Below are 27,099 nucleotides of genomic sequence, written 5' to 3' on the forward strand. Positions count from 1 at the left end.
TATTTTGTTTTGAAAACTCAAAGGCAGATCCCAGCCTGTTGTTCCTAACTCTTCATTGTTCCTGTGTTCTCAACCTGAGCCAGCCTCTCCCGTGTCACTTTGTACCACATGGCCTGTCATTCACTCTACTCCGTCACGCTGGCCTCCTTTCAGCTCTGTAACCAAGCCAAGGATTCCCATCTGGGGGATTTTAGGCTTGCAATTTCCTCTTCCCAGGGCCAGCTTCATGGGCATGTGACCAGTGAGGCCACACTGAGCCCCACACTTGTGATTTAATATGGAAGGCCAAATAATGCCAACTCCCCCCTCCAACAAAGTTGGCCATGACACAGAACCTGTGAGTGTGTTCCTTACATGGCAAAAGGGAATTAAGGTTACAGATGAAATTAAGGTTGCTAATCAGTTGACCTTGGGACAGAGAGGTTATCTCAGATTATCCAGGTGGACCCAGTTACGGCTACCTTCATAGTGGGGTTCAGGATCTGAAGGAGGGGCCGATGCACAAGTGAAAATGCTATACAAGAAATATGAATTTAGAGGGCATGGGGGGCCAGATAGAGCCTCTTTCTTGAAGAGACACACCAACCTCTGGCCTTGTCCACCTTTTATTTACTTGAATACACATTTGCCCTTTAGCAATGCATACAGACATATCAAAGGTGACATTTGGTAAACAGTAAAAGGATTATCAGGCTAAGGAATTGCCTTGAGCCACCACTATCTCAACATGAACAATCGGGCTTAGCCTCAGCCCTGCTAACACCCAAGGTCCTTCGGCCTTCCGTGTTCCTTGGTGCACACTCGTGACAGTATGTATCTGCAAGCGGTGGCTTCCCGCACCCAGTGTGGTCACAATGGTCCTGTTAGGTGGAACAGGGGGCGCACAAGAAGAGAACCAGAGAGGTAGCAGAGTGAGCACTTGCCCAGACATTGCTGGCTTTAAAGATGGGGAAAAGGTGCCACCAGCTAAGGAATGCAAGTGGCCTTCAGAAGCTGCAAAAGACCGGCAGCCCCCAGGAGGAACACAGCTCTTCTGACGTGTTCAATTTAGCCCAGTGAGAACCATTTCAGACTTCTGATCTCCATAACTGAAAGAGAATAAATCTGTATTTTTTTGTTGTTGTGTTTTTAAATCTGTATTGTTTTAAGTCACTAAGTTTGTGATAGTTTGTTACAGCAGCAATGGGAAACTAATACAGTTGCTGTCTTGAAATTTTTAATTTTATCTTTGAATTCGTGTTTTACAAGTGAAGCCTGATGGGACAATGGAGCACACACTGAGGGATTCAGCTCACACAAAGTCCCAATCCCTAGCGGGCTGCCCACTCCTCACCCCCAGGACCCTGGCTCCTGGGCCCCCCACCTCCACCCCACAGTCACAGCTGCTTTCCACCCAGGGTGGCAACCAGGTTGCCCAGGTGAGGGAGGCCTACACCCTGCCATTGCCCTTCATCTCCACTGGGTGCCAGGGTGCAGACATAGTGTGGACAAAGGGGCCACATGCTCACCTGACAGGCTCAGGGAAGGCCTGCATGGCAGTCTTGCAAACTAAAAGACCGAAAGTAACCACAAAGAATGGTCTGAAATTAAACTTTAACTAAAAGCAGTTATGGTGGGTAGTTACATCCTAGGCCAATATCTTCACTGACAAGTCAACCTTTACCTTAACTGAGCCTATCTGTCTTTTTGCTTCTATGATAACATACCCTTTGAAATGTCTAGGTAACTTGTAACTTCCCTTTTTCTGGACCCCCTGGGGCACAACTTAATGTGCTGGGCGCCAGGGCTGATACCACAAATTCCTTCATTATCATGAAAAGTTCCTGCACCCACCTAAATAGGTGTCTATCATTTTATTTTTTATCCAATCACAGGGGCTTCCCGCCCCCTTTGCTTTCTCCCACCTCTCTAGTCTATCACCAATGGCTTTCATGTAACCCACCTACATCCCTTTCTTTTGATTGCAATGTATAAATACAAATGTAACCCGCCATTCTCAGGAGCATTATCTCAATTCGTTGAGGTTCTGCTTCCCGGCTACGTCGACAGTTTGGCTCAAATAAACTCACAAAAATTCTGTACAGGTTTCAATCGTTTTTTTTATATTAACAATAGGAAGGGTCAGAGTCATACACATTATTCAATCTCCCCCCCATCCCAGACTCGCATCACTCCCGCAAGTTCAACAGGCAACTTGGCAGGGACCTCTCACCCGCCCCCAATCCTGGTTCCGAGCATGTCCCAGCACAGAGGCTGCCACCTCCTGAGAGACAGGAGGACCAGAGATAACTGGGGGCCACTGGGGGTGGGTAAGTCAGTATCGCCTTCCTGTGGCCCTGCATCCTAACCTGTTGTCTCTGTAGGTTAGGATGCAGGGCCACAGGAAGGCGATACTGACTTACCCACCCCCAGTGGCCCCCAGTTTGCTTTTGCAGTGGGCCCCAAAAATTATGTAGCCCACCCTGCCTCTTCGTCTAACAGTCTTCCCTCAGCTCTTTTCTTACTGGTTCTTTCATCACTTTCCAATTTCAACTGAAAAGCCCCCGTCAGAGAGCCCTTCCCCAGCCCATCTTCAGTCACTTTTTATCCCATGAGCACATTTTATCTCTTTCAGGGCACTCAGCAAGAGCTGACATTATCTTGTTTACTAACCTCCCCAATCCTCTACAAAGTACTTAGTGAGCCTGGCATGTGCCCAGTGCTGTTCCAAGTGCTGTGGATAAAGCAGCAAGCGATCAGATCGAGTCCTTGGCCTCCTAGAGTGGACACTCTGAGTTCCATCAACTGATAGTTATCTCTGGTCCCCTCAAGAATAGGCCATTGCATATCCTGCACCTCGCACAGTGCCTGGCACGTGGTGTGGTGGGTGCTCACTAAATATTAACTGCACAATTTCACTACATGAATGAGTGGCTTAGGTACTTGGTGCTGTGACTGTGTACAGCACAGAGATGTCCCTCTTCCTCCTCTAGCATGTGGGGCGTGAAGCTCTGTTCCATTAGCAAGAAACTGCAGGGAAGGAGAGGCCTGGAAACAGACTGGGGAAGGGGGCAGTACCCCAGATCCTGAACCACGCTGCCTTAAATTAGCCTCACATATGTCCCGCCATTATCAGTCAACAGTTTATTTGTACATTTAAGGGAAGTTATTCTACTAATTGGACATATGTCTCATGGTTCTACAAGGAAAAGTCTATTAAAAAGGCTTGCTGTCGCCAGCAAGAGCTTTGAGGGAAGTTTTACTCAGGGACAGAAAGGAAGCTGAGTAGATTTTAATTTGTTAGAAAATAGCTGCTTGGGGCCAAGACAGTAAAGAAGCAGGAAATCAAGAACAGGCTATTCGATTATTACTGTTATTAACAAGCGCCTCGCTCACCCTTACGGCTGCAGAGCGCCTTCCATCAAGTTTATTAGGTATACCATGGCCTTCTCACTATACCTGATACTCCAGCGATTCCCATCCTGGAGGCATGGCCGGTGAGGCAAGAGAAACGCAGCTCGGCCAGGCCAGGATGAGTATGGCCTCATGGCCCCTGTGGCCCACCCTCCTGAGCACAGGAAGTTGTGAGAATTTGGGAGACCAAAGGGCTTCGAGGGAGAAATGGCAGAGGGCTGAGGGGATGGGAGAGAGGTAGCAGAAAACACTGGTTTCTCAAAGCTTGACAAAGGGTTCAAACTCCCTGATACAGCAAAGAAATCCACACCTCAGCTCACCCGGAGGAATCTAGGAGTCAGCCAGTCCAGAAGAGACAGCCAGTAAGTCAAGTGGTCACAGGCACCTGCTCAGGAGCCACACTATTGCGGATAAATCCAAGACCCGGTTGGGTTGAATGCTGGCACCATATCCTAACCTGTGATTGTGACATTATTTAGCATTGATTGATTTCAGAGAGGAAGGGAGAGGGAGAGAGAGATAAAAACATCAATGACGCCCTAGCTGGTTTGGCTCACTGGATAAAGCTTCAGCCTGGGGACTGAAGGGTCCCTAGTTGGATTCCAGTCAAGGGCATGTACCTTGGTTGCAGGCACATCCCCAGTAGGGGTTGTGCAGGAGGCAGCTGATTGATCCTTCTCTCTCATCGATGTTTCTAACTCTCTATCCCTCTCCCTTCCTCTCTGTAAAAAATCAATAAAATATTTAAAAAAAAAAAAAAAAAACATCAATGACGAGAGAGAATCATTGATCGGTTGCCTCCTGCACACCCTTTACTGGGGATTGAGCCTACAAACCAGACATGTGCCCTGATCGGGAATTGAACCGTGAACCTACTGGTTCATAGGTCGATGCTCAACCACTGAGCCACACTGGCAGGGCCTTGTTTAGAATCTTGAAGAGATCACCCTGGACTGGCTGGGTGGGCCCTAACTCCAAGGACAAGTGACCTTATAAGAAAGAGAAGAGAAGATGGAGGCAGAGAGTGGAGTGGTGCAGCAAAGGAGTGCCGGGAGCCACCGGAAACCAGACACGGCAATGAAGGATCCTTCCTGTGAGCCTCCAGAAGGAGTGTGGCCCTGCTGGCACCTTGATTTTGGACTTCCAGGCTCCAAAACTATGGGAGAATACATTTCTGTTGTCAGTGGCCACTGATTCGTGGTCATTTGTTATGGCAATCACAGGAAACTGAAACCTAATTACTAGCTGTGGGCCCTCAGACAAGTTAATCAATCTGCCTCAGTTTCTTCATCTGTAAAACAGGGCTGATAACAATTGTATCTACCTCACAGGGTTGCTCTGAAGTTCAAGAAGATAATAGAGAGCTCCTAGCATAGCACCTGTCCCTTCATGTTCAGTCCATGTAAACACTTGTTCTTAGCAACGGAAGCCATTAAAAATATGGTTTTCCAGGCCTCAACCCAGGATCATGGAAAATAAATCTTTAGAGTGTATGGTCTAGAAGTCTGCACTTTGTAAGGCTTCCCTGGTGACTCTAATTGCCTAAAGGTTGGGAACCAACAGCGAGCTGTCACACTCCCCTCCATGACAGACAGGCAGACAGAATCTCTCCCGGTTTGGGAAAGCTGCCCTTCCAGATACAGATGTCACCACCGTCCTTGGTAAGCCACTACCTACCTTGGTGGTAAGGAAGTCCCAGCTTATGCCCACCCTGAATCCTTCATCACATAGCTTCAGCCCATTGCCCTTCACTACCCTCGGCAGAGGTAGAGGCCACTTGGGAGCTTTCCAGCGGGAAATGTAATCAGCAAAGGGAAGCCCAGCTGTGGTTAGTCTGGGACAGGGTGTGAGACAGGTAAGAATAGGCAGCAGCTGTGGTTTCTCCAGCTCTTGCCCCATTAGGTGCAGGTCAATGCAGTACCTCAACACAGCACTGTCTCTGGGGAGCAGGGCGCTCTGCCCTCCTCCACCCGCCGTACAAGAACCAGGTGGCCCGGCAGTTGGAAAGCAGCTCTGCGGCAGGAGGAAGCAACCCTGTGTGTCCAGGCAGCCTGTGTCGGCAAGGGGACTGCAGACACAAGCAAACGAGGAATCAGCTAATGTGCTACTCGTGCTGATCAGGATGGAGAAACGCTGCATACAACAACAGCCTCCCATCACCTGAAACCCAGGGGCTTATTTTGTTTCATTTCAGCTGTGGCCTTTGGAAAGCGATCACTGCCTCTGAACAGCAGCAGCAGCAAACACCACCTCAACAGGCAGCTTCAAGCCTGGAGCAGCACCAGGAGATAAACAGGGTGACCTCAGAGAAGAGAAGAGCTGGAAAGAGAGGGGCCAAACCCAGCAGGAGAAAGACCAAGGCAATGGTGGGTGCAAGCCAGAGTTTGGCCCAGCGTCTACTACAGACGGTGCAGCCTGTGCTTCTCAAAGTGTGACCGGCACCAGTGACAGTGTGCAAAAACGTGGTAAAGAGGCAAATGGGGGTGGTACCCAGAATGCTTATTTGCATATGCATTAGGCCCCCTAAAAAGAGAGAGCTAGCCCATCAAATCTGCAATTTCACAGACATTTTTCCCTAGAACAAAACCAAGTAATGGAAAAAGAGTCAACAGAATGAAAAATATCATACAAACAAAAAATGGCTGGTCATAGGAAGTGCATGGCAGTGATAAACAACCAAACCATGATTGAGCTCATGCCTGGTTAACTAGGAGGAAGGCTGAAGTCAGGGCATAAGTACCTGGGGGCTGCAATTGTAAGGGTAAGGTGTTATTTCTAAAATAGTGAGTACAGGGGTAATCACTACATTATTTTTATACCTTTTCTTAGGTCTTATATATTTCACATTTTTAAAAAGACAAGAAATAGGCAAATCTGGCAAGATGGGACATTGTTATTGGCCGTGGTCTACAGCAATCAAGGGCTTTGAGTGGTCTGCTAGGAACTACAGAGAAGCCACTGTGCTGTGAGCCCCTCCAAGGAAGCTGGGGTCATGCCAGATTTTCCTCCAGCATCCCCACTGGTGGGAGTGAACCCTCGGATCTCTCCCCAGACCACACCAAGGCCCAAGAGCCCACTCCTACGGAATGTTCCCCAAGTTTAGAAGGCTGTGGGGTCAGGGCCACTGCAGAAAGTTGTGCAGCTTTGCAATGCAGTACTCAGAGAGCTTTGGGTACACAGAAAACTAAAAAGGACGTGCTAGATTCCATCACAGACTCTCATCCTATTCCAGAGGCCTGGTCCTGAGATGACCCAACTAGAGCAAATTAAATGCAGCTCATGTTCCTGCAGAAATTATCACAAACTGAAAAAGCCAGTCACCAAGAGAGCAAGGATTCAATTTTTCTCCTCCTCTAGGCAGAACACTCTCAGGCAAATGTTCCCTGATGACCAGCAAAAGAGGCACAGAGGGCACGGAAGCTCACTGAAAAGCTTCCACCCCAGGTTGACAGACACCGTGCATGCAAAAGAGCTGTGGCACAATTAGACACCACTGCTCCCGGAGGAGGCCTTCCTGGGCATGCACCCCGCCCACGGCTGGGTGAGGAGACCCTCTCCTGTAGGGCTCCTGTCCCCGCTCTTCATGGCCCAGGAGCTAGTTGCTGTCAGGAACCGGAGCCGGAATGAAGGCAAATCAATCCTCCTGCAACTGTGATTTCACACCCGCCTCCTCACTAGACTGTAAGCAACTGGAAGGTAGAGGACACGTCTTATTTTCCTTTACATCTTCTGAGCCTGGGCCTCACACAGAATCTGGCACACAGCAGGCTCCATTAATATGGGTTAAAATGGATGGAAGAATTGGCCCAGCCAGTGTTGCTCAGTGGTTGAGTGTTGGCCTATGAACCAGGAGGTCATGGTTCGATTCCTGGTTAGGGCACAAGCCTGGGTTGGAGTACGATCCCCAGTAGGGAGCGTGCAGGAGGCAGCCGATCAGTGATTCTCATCATTGATGTTTCTCTCTCTCCCTCTCCCTTCTTCTCTGAAATCAATAAAAATATGTTTAAAAAATAGATGGGCCGAAACCGGTTTGGCTCAGTGGATAGAGGGTCGGCCTGCGGACTGAAGGGTCCCAGGTTCGATTCCGGTCAAGGGCATGTACCTGGGTTGCGGGCACCTCCCCAGTAGATGTGCAGGAGGCAGCTGATCGATGTTTCTCCCTCATCGATGTTTCTAACTCTCTATCTCTCTCCCTTCCTCTCTGTAAAAAATCAATAAAATATATTTAAAAATAAAAAAAATAAAAATAAAAAATAAAAAAATAAAAAATAAAAAATAGATGGAAAATGGTGAAGGCATGTCCTGACTTGGCCAGGATGGTCCCAGCTTTCAGAGAATATTCCTGAAGAGCCAGACACTGCTACAGTTCCTCTTGCAGAACAACAAGCTCTTTAAACTGCCAACTGCATTGCCTTCACTAAGCTGGTACGATGGTTATCCTGCAAACTGGCAGCTTTGCCATAGCTTAAGAGTTGAAGCGTTTTCCCAAAGCACAGAGCTAGCATCTACCAATTCCTTTAGGGCAGTGGTCGGCAAACTGAGGCTCGCAAGCCACATGCAGCTCTTTGGCCCCTTGAGTGTGGCTCTTCCACAAAATACCACGTGCGGGTGCACATGTACAGTGCGATTGAAACTTTGTGGCCCGTGCGCAGAAGTCGGTATTTTGTGGAAGAGCCACACTCAAGGGGCCAAAGAGCCGCATGTGGCTCGTGAGCCACAGTTTGCTGACCACTGCTTAGGATCTACACTCCCCTCTACCGAGGAGTGCAAATTCCAATTATTTGTTGAATTACTGTTTGGTTGATTGAGTGAATGGGTAAAGGAATACGAGGGAGGAGGCTCTACTGCCCTTCTTCCTCTTGCCCTGTGTTTCCCAAACTGACCCCAAACAGCACATCAGCCTCAGGGCTCGCACCAGGGGGGACGGACCCCAAGGAGAAGCAACTCCAGCCACTGCAGCTAGTTGACAAGAATAGCTGCCCAACCCTCCTCTTCTTGGCAGGGTTCGGGCGTGCGGTCCCGGTCCCCATAATGAAAAAAAAAAAAAAAAAAAAACAGCTGCCCAAGCTTCTTTGGTTCCACTTTCTACCTAACTTGGCTTTCCCCCAAGTTGGAAATTCATAAATGGAGACAATCAAGTATCAAATGCAAAGAATAAGAGATTGGACAAGACCTGGATATCCAAACCCAAGCCCATGATCTGCCACAAACTTGCGGAGGCCTGAAGAAGTGACATCACACCTCTGGACCTCCGGTTCCACCTTTGAATATCAAAGGCTTGAGCTAGCTGATGCCAAAAATGGCTTTCTCAAGTTCAATGGAATAATTATAAACAGAGGCATCACCCCACCTTAGCCCCTTACTCTACTCCTCTGGCCAATATCCACTGGTCACACTGAGTCCCTTTCCCCTGCAAACACCCTACCATATGCCATGGTTCTTAAGAGTGCCAGCATATAACCCTCCCTCTTAATTCGGATTTCAGTAATGCCAATGTTGCTATCCCCTACTCAAGCACCTGTGTCCTTCAACAAGGTCAGGTGTAAAGGCTAGCTGAATTTAGTAGGCACAAAAGGCCCTTGCAGCACATTTAAAACTATCTCCCATTCTGAGGGTAAATAATGCAGGTGAACCTCCTATCTCTAAGTTTCACACAAGCACGTGGAGGGAGCGCCATCAGAGGTGTAATGCTTCTGACTTCTCCTCTCCCTCTCCCACACTCCTTGTGGCAGGAGGAACTGCAGCTGGTGAGTTGGGAGAAGTACAGCATGGTGGGCTCACCCCTTTCTCTCTCCTCCCCTTTGGAACCTTCATACCTGCAGAGCACTGGTATTCAGCGCCTCCCTGACCTAGGACGCAGGCCCCTATCTGAGAGGCTTGCCCTGCCAAGTCTATGCCTGGTAGATAAGTCTAACAAGTTCAGGGGAGAATTCAAACAAAGCCCACTCCACTCACAGACCCAGGCCACATGCTCCAGCCCAGCATTTATCAGTAATAGGCTGACAGTTTGCTCCCTACCTGCCAGAGTCCTACAACTCCTGGGTTCTGCTTCTTGGGCAAGGAGGAAAAGAGCATTAATCATTCCCTCCTCATGCCCAAATATTAAGTATTACAGTAACTAATAGGACACCCACTGTTGTCCTAAAGCATCTGATACCATGGGAGCCCAGTGACCCAGTTAGTGACACAAAATTGAATTCTGCTAAAAAGCTTCCTAGTCATGCCCTGGCCAGTTTTTCTAAGTGGTTAGAGCATTGGCCCCAGCACCGAAGGGTCCCAGGTTCAATTCCCAGTCAAGGGCACATTCCTGGATTGCAGGTTCCATTCCCACCCTTTGTCAGGGCAGGTAAGGAGACAACTAATCGATGTGTCTCTCTCCCATCAATGTTTCTCTCTCTCCCTCTCCCCCCCGCCCCTGCTTCCCTTCAACTCTCTCTCCAAATCAACAGAAAAAAATAACCTCAGGTGAGGATTAACAAAAAATAAATAAATTAGCAAACTTCCCAGTCACAGCAGCAATCAAGGTCCCCTCTCATTAGTAGGACTCTGATTAAGAAAGGAAAAGGCACATGCAACCTCTCTCTCGCTCTCACACACACACACACACACACACACACATACGCACACACTCACTCTTCTACTCACTGTCTGACATCTGACAGAGTAAAAGCTCAAAAAAATATTCAGAAACTGGTAACTTTATTCGCATTCATTTAAGGTTTAGTAAAACTTCGCTCTAGAAATTTCCATGGCATAAAACTTGGCATCTGGTCTCTCTATGACCTACCTCTAATTGTATTTGCCAGTGTTTCCATTCACTCACCCTTACCCTAGTCTCCAGACACAGAACTAATGTCTGTTTCCTACAGACGATCTCTAAAATTTTACCCATCAACCAAAATCATCTTGTCCTCAGTGCCATGAGTGTCAGTCTTAACCACCTTTCCAAACCCAGCTCAAATACCCCCTAATTAATTCAGTCTCACCCATCTGAGGCCACTGTCCCTGCTTCTGTATTCCTTGGGGGTCTTAACTACACTGAGGGTGAACAAATCAGTTAATATATTGTAGATAATTAGAGGCAGGTTTCTCACTGTCAGAAAAATAAGGTAAATGTAAGGAAAGGGAGAAGGCTAACTGAACTCTGTGATGTTAGACTGAAATTGAAGATATCAGCATGAACTCATGGTTTTTAATGGATGGGTGAGTGGACGGATGAACAGATAGATATAAAGATAGATGAGTGTATTCATGAATAAGTAAACGTACATATATTTCCAGGCTCTGTCTCTTTGGAGAGTCTAGAAACAATAACACCCCAAAAGCATATGCATCCACATCTTGGTTTCTAAATATCATTCTCCAATAAAAGGAGAAGTGATTGATTACGAGGCTGGAGCAAGGAAAATATAAGGAGAGCCTGGGACATCTTGTGGTACCAAAAAATTGAGATGGTGTTCAAAAATGATAAAGCATATCAAAAAGACACAGGAGCCCGGCCAGGGTGACTTAGTGGATTGAGCGTCGTCCCATGCACCAAGAGGTCACTGGCTAGATTCCCAGTCAGGGCACATGCCCAGGTTTGAGGCTCAACCCCCAGTAGGGGGTATGCAGGAGGCAGCCGATCAACATTTCTATCTCTCCCTTTCCCTTCCTCTCTCTCTCTCTAAAAAATCAATAAAAACATATTTAAAAAAATAAAAAGACAGGAGAAATCTGATGAGTTCCCAATGGCCACAGTTTGAACAATTTGGGCAATAAAATTAATAATAATTGTTTTGGATTATAACTCATAGAATAAAACAAGTGTCCATGAGTTCATAGTGATAAAAAAAATTTTCAGTAAAGAACTGAAGAAGAAGGGACACTTCTTCCTTATAGAAGAATTCCAATTAATAAACGTAGAAATAAGAACAACAGAAATCATTAACTTGTTCGTTAAAATGATAAGGAGCCAACAAGGCAAACTCTGTGCTTCTGAGTCGCCTCTCTGGCTGGATTAAATAATCCCCATGTTTAATTAAGTAAAGCCTCTCATCTCTGTTCTTACAAACTCAGTTGGGGCAAAGGCCACTGCTACTGCTTTACAGATAGAGGTGCTTCGTGGTGAGCCAGAAGCCAAAATGGCTCAAATTCTACCCATACCGTCCAAACCTCATACTGTTTTGGAATTTCTGAATTTCATTTCTTCCTGAGAGATAAGTACTGCTGTGACCTATCAAAACCCTGATTGTGCTTTAAGATCCAGCTTGCTTCTCCAAGATTCCCCAGTGTATCAGGACTCATTTAGTTGCAAGTAATAGAAAACTGAACTCAAACCATGCTAAGCAAAAAGAGAATTTCCTGGCACACATGACTAAAAAGTCTAGCGGTAGTCTGGCTTTAGCCTTCGTTAGATCCAGGGACTCAAATGACACATCTCTCCACAATACTGGCTGCATTCACAAATGGGCTTTCCCGTCAAGGGGGCAAGACGGCTACCAGTAGCCCTAAGCCAACATCCTATACTCTCTGCTCATCCAGCAGAAAAGACACTGTCCTATGGGAGACACCCCCAAAAGTCCTGGAGCTTATGCTCACTGCCCAGCCTGGCACAGGTGCCCTCCCTGAATCAATCTCTAGGGCCAGAGGAATGGGCCTGACTAAGTCACATGCCCACTCTTGTAGCTGAGGATGGAATGAGCCCCATTCAAACCTCATGGTGAGTACCTAAGATATGACTAATTCCCCAAAGGAAAGTTTGGATGAGAATGGTTCTTGATAAGAATGGTTCCTGAGCTGTAGAATTAAGATATGTCCACTTTACCCCAACCCCTCGGTCAAAATAAACTGTCCTACATTCTCCAGCCCATTGTCTGAACGTCAAGCATCCTGAGCACCAGAGATCCCATTCTCCAAAGCCCCTGGGCCCCACCCCACACCCTCAGCTGCCTAGCAAAGTGTTACTGCGCCCCTAGGAAGCACTCCACATCGGGTCCCACCCCCTCCTGATTCAGGGCTGAGTCACTGAGATCCAAGTCAGCTGAGCACCAACCTTGAAAGTGCCTGCCAAGCTCGTCCCCTGGCTCTGGCGTACTTCAGGACCTGGGGACGCTGCCTTGACAGGTGAGATAATTATGTTTTACCCTTCGCTCACTCCTTTATCAGTCACTCGGATGAGAACAGATAAGTGTTCCGATGGAAGAACACACTCCTGCAGTATTTACCTGTTCTCTTTAGTGCCAGCCAGCTCCTCCTTCCAAGGCACAACTCTAGGGCCAGCCCACATCCCTGTTATATGGTGCCAACTACCATGTGCTGCCCTCTTGTCAAATGCCAGGCTGCACTTTCTTATTCAATTTCCCCAGGCCCTGCGGCACCCCGGCCTTTCAGGTAACTTACACATGGAAGGCGACTGTCTCCATGGCACCCCCGCCGCTGCCTGCTCTGCCCTTGGCCCTCTCTGCAGAATGTTGCTCTGGTGAGTTTCAAGGCCCATAGCATTAGTTAGATGGACAAAGGAGGACAGAGAAAAGCGGGGGGTGGAGGCGGGCGGCATTAAGTGCTACAGACTTTGAGAGCTTCCAATACAAACTTTCATTCATGCATTCATTCAACAAACCTTTATTCTGAACCTACTGTGCCCGGGATACTGTTGTAGATGCTTCAAACGCAGAGAAACACAACATAGACAAGTCCCTGTGCTCATGGAGCACACCTTCTAGTAGCCATCTGACTTATTTACATTTACATTTCACAAAATATTCCTTAATGATGGGTATAACCATCTCCAGCCTACAGACAAGGAAAATGGCAGCTCCCAAAATGACTTTGCCAAAGCTGAGGCACAAACTCAGATCTTCTGACTCCAAACCTTACTCTCTTTCTGGGGCCTCTCCCAAGGCAAGTAGCTAGCAAGGTGCAGCCTGGCATTGAAACAGACATTCAATCAACTCAGTCCCAGGCATCATCACTAGAGGTAGAAGTTATAAAAAAGACCCAATCCCCGACTGAACAGAATCTACAGTCTTAAGAGAGAAAAAGACCAACTATCATTTTTGGCAGGAATAAAGGTAGGGTGATTAAATTCAAAGAGGAATCTATCTCTAAAACAATACACAGGAAATAATGACCCCCTTCAGGCAGGAAAATTGGGATCCTGAGGAACAGGGATCTGAGAATCATTTTGTATGTTCAAATATTATATATTTTGAATTGTGTGCCATGCAAAACTATTTCCTATTAAATGACACTTTGAGGATGCAATCAGCCAAATCCTGAATGTGGAAAATTCTAGGGGATAAATGATCTGGTTCTTCAATAAGCAAAAAAGCTCAAAAAAATAATGAAAGAAAAGAGGCAGGGGAAATATAGATTTGAAAGGATTCAGGAAACATCAACCAAATGCAATATTTGTACCTTATTTGGATCCAGATTTGAACAAACCAACTTTAAAAATATTTTGGGGGGACAACAAGGAAGATTTAAATGTGGACCATTAGAAGTTATTAAGGAATTATTTTTGTTAGGTATGATCATGGTTTCTTTAAAGGTCCTTATCTATTAGAAATACATACTGAAGTACTTACACATGAAATAATACAAAGCCTGAGACTTGCTTTTAAATACTTCAACAAATAATAATAATAAATAAATGCATAAAAAATAAACAAAGGAATAAAGGGGGAAGTAATAAGACAAGATTAGCAAAATATTGATCATTGATGAAGCTGAATGACAGTTCCACAGGACTTCATAACACTATTCTCTCTACCCCTATGGATGGCTGAAATTTCCATAATGAAAATGTTAAATAAATTTTTAAAAATTAATTATTCCATCCACCAAACATGATTGATAAGGGGAGGTGTTTGAGCTGAGTCTGGAAGGATGACTTGGAATTTTCTAAGGGGCAAAGGGCGAGCAAAGACATATCTTTCTGGAGGAACCAAAAGTATCTACATTTGACCCCAAACTCAACTTACATTCAACAAAGATGCCCTCTTACTTGATGCCCCAACTCTCTGGCATATCTAGTCACAGCATCAAAATCAACCACCCTATTCCAAGTGAGAACAGAGTGTGTGGAGTCGACAGCTCCACTCAGAGGCCTACAAGAGGCCCCAGTGTCGCCCTCAGAGGACAGAAAAACAATTAACCTCTTTCAGTTGGGTTTTGCCTGACAAAGCAGTTTGGAAGCCAGCTGAGTTATCTCAGTGACAGAGCCTTCCTTCCTCCTGAGTCATCCCAGAAACACACCCCAGCCTCCCTGACAGTGCCTTGTAGATCCATGGTCTTGGCACTACAGGATCCAGCTTGATGTCAGCCTGGCAGCCCAGACCCTCTGGCAGCCACAGCACCTCCAATGAGGAGGTGGTCCTTCCCTCCTTCCTCCCCAGCCCCCATCCTCGATCCCCACACTGGCCCCTGCACGCAGGAAGTGTGCTGCCTTTGCAGCCACTTCAGGACTTACTCAGTCTTGGTCTGGCTCAGACGGGTCCCATGAGTCCTTACCTCGGAGCGAAGCTGTGCATACTCCTCCGAGCCATAGGGGACACTCCTCAAGGAAGTGAGATAGTCATAACTGATGACAGCTGTCTGTGAAGCAAGGAAGGGGAAAGCTTAGTGCCCAGGCATCAAATATGACCCCTCTGCCAAAGAACTAAAGCTGCAGGCCCCTAACATTGGGGAACCGGTAGTCCCACCCCTCAGACACTCTATCCCCAGATTTTTTTTTTATTATTGTTTAAAGTATTACATATGTCTCCTTTTTCCCCGATTCTGCCCCCAGATCTTAACCTGGCTGGCTTTTTCCTGCTAGTCAGAGCTCTGCACAAATGCCACTTCTGCAGAGTTCCAATCTAAAGTTGCCTCACCCACCAGGAACTCTCAATTGTCTGTCATAAGAAACCACCATCCAAAATTACCTTGCTCACTTGTTTCCTTGTATATGGACTGTCTCCCCTGTGCTAGAATTTCAGCTCTATGGGCGCAGGGGCTTGTCCTTACCGTGTCAGGCATTGAGGTAAATGCTCAGTAAATACTAATTGAATGAGGGCTGTTGGGTAAGCTTATCCCACTCTCTGTATCACTAATAAACATAATTTTATATTTATGTTTGCTCTAGTAGCATAAGTTTTGATTCTTGGTTCCTTGGCCAAAACTCCAAGAGAAGCCCCCTTAACCCCGGGTGAATCAGAAGATTACAGTCTCCCAGATTATCTCAGCCATGGAGGAACTGTGGAGATTGCCTCGCCCAAGTATCCCCTTTTAGAATTGAGCAACTGAGGTTAAGGTGAGGACACACTCACACCCTAGAGCAGTGATGGCGAACCTTTTGAGCTCGACGTGTCAGCATTTTGAAAAACCCTAACTTAACTCTGGTGCCGTGTCACATATAGAAATTTTTTTATATTAGCAACCATAGTAACACAAAGATTTATATTTTTGATATTTATTTTATATATTTAAATGCCATTTAACAGAGAAAAATCAACCAAAAAAATGAGTTCGCGCGTCACCTCTGACACGCGAGTCATAGGTTCACCATCACTGCCCTAGAGGTTAAGGTGAAAAGGAAAATTAGGTGGGACGGGGGGAGGGCTTGCAACATAGTTCAGTATCTGGTTAAAACTGTAGTCTTACTTCCCCACTCTGACTGACTTGGGTGGCGCTGCAGAGCCTAACCCCAGGGCCCAGCCACAGCTGATTTGGGCAGAGCTGCGGAGCATGCCCCCAAGGCCCCGCCAAGACTGACTTGGGCAGAGCTGCAGGGACCCTCAGGGGCCCGCCCGCCACAGGAGATATATAGGTCAGAGCCTCCCCACGAGTTCAGTTCAAGCTTTGGATCCGGAATTCCCCTTTATTTAGCAGATCTGCGAAATAAAGGTTAAACTTTCCTCCCTCAGAGTGCTAGCTGATCATTCTCTCGTGCATTCTGCCACAACAAAGGGGCTTACAAAGCTGATATTGAGAGGAGTTTGTTCCTTCATCTGCACCCCAAAACTTTATTCCATTTGACATATACTTGTTGAACGGCAACCACAACCAAGACCTGGTCACTAAGCAGTGCAGAAGAATAGTCAAGACCAGAACCCTATCCTTTAAAGCAGTGATGGCGAACCTATGACACATGTGTCAGAGGTGACACGCAAACTCATTTTTTTGGTTGATTTTTCTGTATTAAATGGCATTTAAATATATAAAATAAATATCAAAAATATAAACCTTTGTTTTACTATGGTTGCAAATATCAAAAACTTTCTATATGTGACACGGCACCAGAGTTAAGTTAGGGTTTTTCAAAATGCTGACACGCCGAGCTCAAAAGGTTCGCCATCACTGCTTTAAAGAATGCACAGCCTAGTGGCTGATTTATAAAGCACTGGTAAAGACCTTCCTCCCTTAGTCCAACTGTTCAAATCCCTAAGGCTCTATCAAACCCTGCTTCCCCTACGGTACTCATCCTGACTCCCAGCCCAAGGGCTCACTCTTGTGTCTGAGGTCCCACAGCAGTGATCGTCGGAGTCACTCATCTTGAGCCAGTGCATGGCTGTAGATTGTTTTCTGACCCATTGACATGAGCGCTTCTCAGCCAGAAGCTCCTTCAAAGCTTTGTCTAAGTGGGACAGTTTGCTTCTACTCCTCAAAGCATATGAGACAATGCTAGACCCCAAAAAGGCACTCAGAAAACACAGAAATCGTTACATAGTCCATGCTCTGCTTATCTATTGTCTGTTGTGATTCTCTGACTTGGCTTTCCCTAGAAGGCAGGCACTACAGCAGCTTCCCCTCTGAGCTAGGCCAGGGAGAAGACTTGATAACACCAAGTATTAAAGAAATGGTTGGACAACAACCCAAACAGACTGTGCATCAGAATACAGCTATCCCAGGGGGAGAAAGGATGAGCTCATCCTGCAGGACACAGAGGAGGAAAGAAAGCATGAAGCATGTAGCAATCTACCCACAAGCAAATGGGACAATGATATAGGCTACCTTCCACAGAGGACACACAACAGAATGATGCTCCTGAGCCAGTGGGCAAAACCATCAATGGTCACATCGTCAACTCAGATTCTCAGTCAGTTAGGGGACTGGAAGGAATCCCCAAAGTTTTCTGAGGCCTAGGTGCTGACTATGAGCCCTGCATCAAGAACCATTCACACTAGCTTATTGGGGAGAGGGGGGAAGAGAGGGAGGGAGGGAGGGAGAGAGGGAGGGAGGGAGGGAGGGAGGAAGGGAAGAAGGGAGGGAGGGAGGGAGGGAGGGAAGAAGGGAGGGAGGGAGGGAGGGAGGGAGGGAGGGAGAGACACCAAGTTTTCTGATACAATTTAATCAAAATGGCAAACCCTTCTTTTCAGGTATTCACTGAGGAGCGCTGTCCTCTGAGTCTGTCACTAAAATTAGATATGGAACTTAAAATGTAGGCTTTCACACAAAGATCCTGTACAATCCTACTCTCCTTAACTTCAGGGCGGCAGAGGTTGTGTATACAGGGATGTCGGAATGAGAAGGTATATATCCATGCCTGCGCAATAGTGTAGAGGGAGCTTTGCACATGTAAGGGTAGGTACATGTGTAGCTCCACAAATGTGTGACCAGCATGTCCATCTGCTATATATATGAACACCTGCATGTAATATGACAGTTCCTTTCCGCCCCCAATTGAAAAAAAAAACACCTACCGTAGCAACTGCTCTGCCCACCCTGACAGCACCAAAGTCATTAGGGTCCAAGTACTTATTACTGTAGAGGTAGAAGCCAGAGGCAGCAAGAGCCATGCTGGTCCAGGAAGCGAGCTTGAGAGTCCTTCTGGCCATGTTCCCAAACTGCAGAAGGCAAGTAGAGAAAGGTGCAGCTGAGTTTCATAAACAGACCAGGATTCAAATCTAGGCTCTTAATAGATTGTATGACCTTGGGTCATTTTCTTAATCTCATTGCGCCTCAGTTTTCTGTTTGTAAAACAGTATCATACCCAACTCAAAAGTTGTTGGGATAAAATGAGATCATGTATATAATAAACTCAGCATAGTACCCAGCACACAAGTCAACTCTCAACATAGTCCTTGCCCATGTGGTGCTTACACGCTAAGTGGGATGACAGATCATAAGCAAACAGACATAATATATTAGAATGCCAGCTGGTATGAAGTACTGAGAAGGAAAAGAGGGCAAGAGGAAAGATGATGAATATGTGACGAGACGTGCCTTTTTCTATAGAAAAAGTGGCAGAGCATGTCAACAGTCGTTACTTGTAACTATTATTATACCAGCATGCACACACAGGCGTCATTAGGCTTCTATGCCCAGGTCAGAAGGGTCAGAAGCAGCCAGGTAAGCCTTCCACATTTGGCTGATTTTCGTTAGAATAGACTGCCCCTTGTCTAGATTGTGAGCTCTTTGAGTGCAAACACCATAACTGTTACTCACAGTGCTGTAGGGCGCTTTACGGTTAGGGTTTCAATGTCCACCTGCTGACCTGATAGGTTTAACCAAACCCACTCTCATAGTCAGTGGGACCAAGTGGGCTTCTGCCTCCATGATACCTTCTCCCACCCTACTTGTACCTGCTCAGTCCACCATGGCTACATAGTCACTCTTTGGGGCTACTGCACTCAGTGGGCTGCTTCTCCTGGGAATTCTAATCAGACTAGTCTTCAATCACAGCTGCAGCTCCCAAAGGAGAGGTGAACCAGGAGAGATGCACCAGCAAACAACTCTCCCGTGGGTCTCACCTCACTCGGATGAAGAGTGAAGGCCCTGGCATGACTTACAAGATCCTACTTGATCTAACTGCCCAACTCCGTCCAGGGTCTCAGCCCTTCCCGCCTTCCCCCTTGCCACCTCACTCCAAGGGCACTGGCTGTTGCTCAAACATACCAGGCACATTCTGGCCTCAAGGCCTTTGCACATGCTGTTGTCCTACCTGGAACAGGAGTCAACAAACTATTTCTCTAAAGGGACAAACAGTAAATGTTTTTTTTATTTACAGGCTACAATATCAGAACTATTCAACCCTGCATTGTAGCTCAAGGCAAAAAGCAGCCTAGATGACACGTAAAGTAATGGATGTGACCAGATTTGGTTCTCAAACTATCGTTGGCCAAACCTTGGCTTAGCTCATAGTAGGTATTTCAAAAGTATTTACTGAATGAATCAATCAATGAATGGATAAACTATACCCCATGAGCCTGAGCAGAGAGAGTAACAACATACTTCCCCAGGTGAGAATCACATACCCAGGGCTGCCAGTTGGATAGCCATCCCCCTCTGGACACCCCCAGCACCAGCTCCCAGCCTTCGCCTCCTCTGAACCCCATCTCCTAGTGCACCATCCTCCACATCTGTCCTTGTAGGTGATGAGGCCACCCCTAGCCTTGAGACAACCTCTGGGTGGGGAAGCAGCTGCGAAATAGACATAACTCCCAAGACCTGGTTTTTCATACAAATGTCCGCAGAAATAAAAGAGGTGGAAATTGAAAAACATAAAATAGATGATATAGGAGCCAAACTGTGTCTAAATAGACTGAAGCTGGAGTTTTCCATAAGGTGTCAGGGAGTCTTTAACATGCAAATGAGTTGCTTCCCTCGGGGTATTTTAAAAGACCCTGTCAGCCGTGAAATATGTCTGTCCATGAAAAACACCTCTCATTATTAAACCCTTTGCTAATGGATCACCTGCTCTCTTCTGTTTACTTGCCTTTTTACTTTCACCTGAGTTACCTCTCATAACAACATACATTTGAAAGGGGAGGCGTGGTGGAGGTCACCAAAACCCTACACCTAATCATTAGATAAATAACATTAGCAATAACTAACTTTTACAAAGCCCTTTGCACTCATTATCTCATTTGATATTCCACACAACCCAGTGAGGTGAGAAATATTATTACCAGCCCCAGGTATAAGTGAGGAAACCAATGAGCACAGAGGGCGAGTGATTTGGCCCAGGTGGCTCAGGTAGTAAATGGTGGAGTAAGAGCTTGAGCCCTACTCTTTATGACAGGTGACCTCTTTGACAGGCCCTCCCAGACCTCTCCTCACCAACATTCTTACCACTGTTCACACGTTAACTGAATCAGCCACTCTGGGCAGGGACTATGATTTCTGACCCCTACCTCACCCAAGCAATGCCAGGCATATGGAAGATGCTGCTTGGAGCCCTGGAAATCAACATGTCACAAGAGCAACCAAAGCACCTCACTAGAAACAACCGATTCTAGCCTATGAGACATTTAGGAGAGCTGTGTTATTGTCAAAACTATGATTAGAACCCATCTCATTGGACCACGGGGAACACCCCGGTGGGTGATGAAATGAGGCAACAGGGAAGTCTGGAAGTTGATGGGCAAATGAAATATCCATTCCCTGGATATTTCAGTAACCTCACACTTACTGTTCACGGGCCTATAAGTGGCTAGACCTTTTCAGTTACCATCCCTCCCCACGTTACATTCTGTGACAATAAGCCTGGAATCATCTCGCCCTGCTTGGTGCCCAGGTGAAAATGGTCACAGAGGAAAAGCAAATAGGGCCCTATTTCCATTAAGCCTGTAAAATGATCACAGCCTCTTCCCATTTCCTAGACATAGACTATTAGACAAATGAGCCTTATTTTTCCTGGTTACTGTCATGGATTGCCGAAGTCCATTTACTGTCTTCACTAGCTGAGTATAGACAGAGACCCCCAAAAGCTAGTAACCTTTGAAAGTCCTAGCAAAGGTCAGGACTGTGCACCACCCAGTTAATTTAGACACCACCCAGTTAATCTAGATAATGGTAGCTGAAGCATCATCCCCACCTTAGTTCACTGAATTCCTTAGATACTTGTGTAGATCCTTGTTGATTATTGTTGATCAAATATTCTGCCTATTTCTGTAAATTGTCTACCGATGAGCTAATCCATGTGTCGTTCAAACCACCTTACCCTAGGGCTACCCCAGACAAACCACCTTACCCTAGGGCTACCCCAGACAAACCTCCTTACCCTAGGGCTACCCCAGACAAACCTCCTTACCCTAGGGCTACCCCAGATCAAATAAAAGGTTGGAGCGGCCTGAGCATCGGTGGAAGTCCTTCTGGACTTGCCCACCTGGTCCCCCAATATTTCAAAATTATTTCGTGTCATTTTTCTCTCATTTGTGTGCGGCTCCTCTTTTCAGATACCGAACCCTATTCCACGCAGAACGTGCAGAGTAAACATACTCGACAATGGATAAAAAGCAAACAAGGCGGATGGTTCCATCATGTCTTGAGTCTAGAAAGATGTTGAGTCTATGCCCAGGTTTTGGCCTGGGCAGGTTTATAATCTGTTCTGCCCTATAGAGAGTGATGCAGTCCCAGCGTAACCACACTTCCCTTCCTCGTGTTTGATGCCCAGAAGGTGGCTGAATCAATATTGATTAAATAAGGGAATCCCTGACTGATGCCAAGGTCCCAGAGTAGACAGGGAAAATGAATCTCATCCAAGCAAGGAATAGAGGTTCTTCATTCTCCTGGGAATGAGGGCCTCAGGAGAACAGTGGAAAACCAAGTGTCAAGAGCCAGCAGCAGGCTAAGTAAGAGGTAGAATGCCAAGTGCTTAAACATCTCATGTAACTTGCACAACGTATTCTGAGGTGCACACTATTAGGGCCTCATTCTACAGATAAGGAAGTTGAGTTTTAGAAAAGGTAAGAAACTCGGCAGGGAAGCTAATAAGTGATGGAGCCTGAACTTGAATGCAGGTGTGTCTTTCCAACCAGGAGAGCACAGGGTAAAGACAAACCAAGTGGTTGGCTGGGCCCTGAGGTGGGTCACTGGAGTCCCTCAGTGAGTTGGGGCACTATTCTTATTTTACAGGTTCCTTGTCTGACAAGAAAAAGTGTATATCAGAAAGAAATGAAATGCAAACTCTCCCAGCAGAGATCAAATCTGGCATCCATGAAGGCTGTTGAAAAATAGCCAAGCCAGGAATGACATAATAAGATAGAATATGATGTAATAACTACAAAATTAAACCAGCAAACAAGAACAGACAGGCCTATAACCAGGTGTAAAGGGCAAGAGCACATAGGATTTTTTTTCCCTTATATAACAGTAGAACTCAAAAATAAGTCTCCAGAGCAGCAACATCCCCATGTCCTAAGGGATGCAAATTCTTGCTCCCCACTTAGACCTACTGAATCAGAAACTTTAGAGGATGGGGTCCAGCACTGTGTTGTAACAGCCCTCCAGCTGCTCTGATTCCAGCTACCGTTTGAAAATCACTGCAATAGGAACATGCTTCAAGAAATTGTGGGAAAGCACAGATAAACTCTAATTCACTTTCAACTGGGCAAATATAGCTTGAGCACCCACGAAGTGCCAGGCATCATGGAGGTAATCAATCAATACTTGTTGAATTGAATGACTTCCTAGTCAGTCGAAAGTAAATGCCACTTAAACTGGGGAGAGAGCTGCACCGGGTGTCTTCTAAAGGCTGCTCTCCACACACGGGGCTGTCAGGGGCACTCATTTATTGTGCGACCCGAAAATGCAAGGCCCGGCAGGGTGCTGGAAACGAGGTGCGCTCTGGGCCCGCCGCACGCACCGCCAGGCGGGAGGGCCGGCTTCTGCGTGGCCCCTGCTTTTGTTCAGCACACGCTGCAGTCCCAGCTGCCTGCGCCTTGCAGCTCACAGATCACCGGGGGCTGAGGACGTCTGGGTGAGCACCCTGCTGCCCTCCAGCTCCAGCTCTACCTACAGGCAAGACTGCGCCACCAAAGAAGCCAGGCCACGCTTCAATATATTGATAAATATTGAAGTAAGCCAGGCAGGAGAGTCCCCGCGAGGGGGCGGGGCACTGCCAGCCACCTGAGCCACGTGCCCGCGCCCGGGGTGACAAGGTCACGGCTGGGGTTTCCTCCAGGCTCCCCAGGTGGCTGCAGTGGCCCGAGCAGGGGAGAGCGCCCGGCGCGTCCACGCTGGCTTCCCCGCGCTCCACGCGCCGCGAGACCCTGGCGGCCCCGGCTCTGCGCCCGCTTCAGAGGGACCGCCCTACTCACCCAGAAGGAAGCAGAGCCGCGGCGCCCGGCCTCCCCCGCCGCAGCAGCCGGGAACCGGAGGTGTCAGGAAACGTCGCTCTCCTCCACCCCCTGGTTGCGTTTGGTTGAGCCGGGCGCCGCGGGGCCTGCCGGGACTTGTAGTTCTGGGTTCCCTAAGCCACAGGGATCCCGGACAAAGAACCACCGAGGTCCCGCTGGACCGCTGAACTAGAGGAGGCAAAGGGGTCACCGATACTGTACCTGTCAGATGGCCTTGTTTCTTTGCCTGGGCCGCGGACATGGAATCTCCCTGAAAACTTGTTTTTCAAGAGGCTTTCCAAATAGGAAAGTGTTCAGTGGAGGATGGAGTTGTGGGCTGTGTGTTTTTAATAAGGAATTAAAACCAGTAGTTAAGGAAGAAATGTACTGGCAGTTGCTAAGTAGTACGAATATGCTCATTAATCTTAATTATCTTTGGCCCCCATTTGTTCGTTCTGACAGCTATCGAATGTTTGTTCATAAGATGTATTTTGTTTTTGTGCGTGTGTTTTGTAAATATATTTTTATTGATTTCAAAGAGGAAGGGAGAGGGAGAGAGAGATAGAAACATCAATGATGCCCTAGCCAGTTTGCCTCAGTGGATAGTGCCTTGGACTGTGGACTGAAGGGTCCCGGGTTCTATTCCAGTCAAGTGCATATGCCTGGGTTGCAGGCTCAATCCTTAGTGGGGACCTGCAGGAGGCTGCCCATCAATGATTCTCTCTCATCATTGATGTTTCTAGCTCTCCCTCTCCCTTCCTCTCTGAAATCAATAAAAAAAATATATAAAAACAAAAAAAAAGGCAACCGACGCATATAAAAAAATAAAAACATCAATGATGAGAGAGAATCGATTGGCTGCCTCCTGCACTCCTCCTATTGGGCACTGAGCCCACAGCCTGGCATATGCCCTTAACAGAATCGAAGCTGGGACCCCTCAGTCCATAGGCTGACACTCTATCCACTGAGCCAAACCAGCTAAGGCCATAAGATGTATTTTGGAGACATCAGACTTTCATGCATTCTACAAACACCTCTTGAGCTACTTCCTGTGGGAAGGGATGGGAGTGGGACTCACCTATGGATTCAATGCAATTCCAATTAAATTTCCAACAAGACTTTTTCTGGACCTTTACAAGCTAATATGCAAAAACAAAGGGCAAAGCATAGGCAAAATACTTTTGAGGAAAAGTAACATGTTTCAAGGACTTGCCCTTCCATCTATAGCCATCTTCTACACTAATAAAAGAGAAACATGGTAATTAGCATACGACCGCTACCCTTCCCATTGGCTAATTAGCGAGATATGCAAATTAATCACCAGCCAAGATGGCGGTTAACCGCCAACAAAGATGGCGGTTAATTTGCATATGTAGGCACAATGCAGGGAGGCGAAAGGGAAAGCACGGAAGAAGCCCCCTGCCACTGACAGTGATCGGAAACCCAGGGGGGAGCTAAGAGCAGGGGGGCAGGCCAAAGGTGGCCCTGGGGGCCGCTTTTGCCCTGCCCCCCAGCCATGATGGAGAATCGGGCACCTTTGCCGCACTGGCCAGTGATAGCAGGAAGTAGGGGTGGAGCTAGCGATGGGAGCTGGGCAGGGGCGGAGCCCGCGATCGTGGGGCGGCTGCAGCTGGAGGGGTCCCCTGCCCAGTCCTAATGCCTCAGCCAGAGGCATTAGGCCCGGGCAGGGGCGGAGCCCGCAATCGTGGGGCAGCTGCAGCTGGAGGGGTCCCCTGCCCAGGCCTAACACCTCGGCCAGAGGCATTAGGCCTGGGCAGGGGTGGTGCCAGCGATCATGGGGAGCAGGGGCAGAGTCGCTGATGGTGGGAGCTTGGGGTCCCCTGCCCAGGCCTAATGCCTTGGCCACAGGCATTAGGCCTGGGAAGGGGTGGAGCAGGAGGTCCCTTGGAGAGCTGTGGGTCCCCTGCCCAGGCCTAATGCCTGGGTGAGAGGCATTAGGGCAGAGCCATCAATCGCAGGGAGCAGGGGCCGAGTTGGCGATGGTGGGGTTCTGGGGGTCCCTTGCCCAGGCCTAATGCCTTGGCCAGAGGTGTTAGGCCTGAGCATGGGCAGAGCCAGCGATCGTGAGCAGGGGCAGCGTGGGTGATCATAGGGAGCTGGGGGTCCCCTGCCCACCCTGATCCAGGACATGCTTCAGGGCAAACCAGCTGGCTCCCACCCGTGCACCAGGCTTCTATCCTATATAATAAAAGGGTAATGTGCACATGCAATTTTTTTTTCCAAATATATTTTATTGATTTTTTACAGAGAGGAAGGGAGAGGGAAAGAGAGTTAGAAACATCGATGAGAGCGAAACTTCGATCAGCTGCCTCCTGCACACCCCCTACTGGGGATGTGTATGCAACCAGAGTACATGCCCTTGACAAGAATCGAACCTGGGACCCTTGAGTCCGCAGGCCGACGCTCTATCCACTGAGCCAAACCCATTAGGGCGGTAATGTGCAAATTGACCCTAACAGCAGAACAACTGGGAATGACTGGTCACTATGACACACGCTGACCACCAGGGGGCAGATGCTCAATGCAGGAGCTGCCCCCTGGTAGTCATTGCACTCCCACAGGGGGAGCTCTGCTCAGTCACAAGCCAGGCTGACGGCATCACAGCTGCGATGGTGGGAGCCTCTCCTGCCTCCTCAGCAGCTCTATGGATGTTCAACTGCAGCTACGGCCCACTGGCAAGTGGACATCCCCCAAGGGATGTATCACTGCCAGCTTAGGCACAATCCCCCGGGGAGCAGGCCTAAGCCAGCAGGTGGACATCCCCCGAGGGGTCCCAGACTGCGAGCGGGCACAGGCTGGGCTGAGGGACCCCCAAGTGCACAAATTTTTGTGCACTGGGCCTCTAGTCTACACTAATAAAAGAGAAACGTGGTAATTAGCATACGACCGCTACCCTTCCCATTGGCTAATCAGCATATCCTTATGCAAATTAACTGTCAGCCAAGATGGCGGCCGGCAGCCATGCACTGAAGCAAGCAGGGAGGCTTGCTTGCTCCAGTGATGGCAGACTCCAACGTTCCCCCCGCCTGACTTGCCGGCCTCTCAGCTGCAACTCTAAGCAACTATGTTGCAAATATAGAAGCTAAACAAAACCCCAGAAACCGGCTTTCAGTCAGCCGGGCTTCAGCCAGCCGGACCGCAACATTGTATCAAATACAGAAGGTAAAGGCCAGAAACCTGCTTTCAGCAGCGAGGCCTCAGAGCTAAAGCTGGCCCAGAATAGAAAAAGAAAAAAGAAAAAAAGGAGCAGTTGGGAGCTTCAGTCACCTGCCAGCCTGAAAGTGGCCCTCAGCCCCTTAGCCAGACTGGCCAGGCACCACAGTGGGGACCCCCACCCTGATCCAGGACACCCTTCAGGGCAAACCAGCCAGCCCCCAAAGGGTAATATGCCTCCTGGCACCGGGATCAGCGGAGCAGCAAGGCTCCCGGCACCGGGATCAGCATGACAGGGGGCAGCACCCAAACCCCCTGGTCGCCCTGCGGCTCTGTGTGTGACAGAGGGCGGGGCGACAACCTCCCTATCTGCCCTGCTCTGTTCATGACAGGGGAAGGCGCCCCAACCCCCTGATCAGCCCTGCTCTGTGCCTGATAGGGGGGAGCTCCCCAACCACCTGATCACCCTGCGGCTCTGTGTGTGACAGGGTGCGGTGCCCCAACCCCCTGA

The 27,099-nt window shown here is 48.0% G+C and overlaps 1 protein-coding gene across 3 annotated transcripts in view; it reads right to left on the reverse strand.

The window, feature by feature from the left end:
* Nucleotides 1-23,471, reverse strand: part of ADCK1 (aarF domain containing kinase 1) — a 118,904-nt gene extending 95,433 nt beyond the window's left edge. For all 3 annotated transcript variants that reach the window (XM_070415842.1, XM_070415832.1, XM_070415823.1), the window contains exons 1-3: nt 23,397-23,471; nt 18,057-18,200; nt 14,887-14,970 (exon numbers count right to left, since the gene is read on the reverse strand). In XM_070415842.1, the coding sequence (XP_070271943.1) occupies nt 14,887-14,970; nt 18,057-18,191 (219 nt within the window). In that variant the 5' untranslated portion in view covers nt 18,192-18,200; nt 23,397-23,471. The remainder of the gene's footprint in view (nt 1-14,886; nt 14,971-18,056; nt 18,201-23,396) is intronic.
* Between the last annotated feature and the right edge of the window lie 3,628 nt (nt 23,472-27,099).

The sequence above is a fragment of the Myotis yumanensis genome, unplaced genomic scaffold (genome assembly GCF_028538775.1).
Source record: "Myotis yumanensis isolate MYYU_CA2020_CCGP unplaced genomic scaffold, mMyoYum1.0.hap1 SCAF_1, whole genome shotgun sequence".
Lineage (NCBI taxonomy): Eukaryota > Metazoa > Chordata > Mammalia > Chiroptera > Vespertilionidae > Myotis > Myotis yumanensis.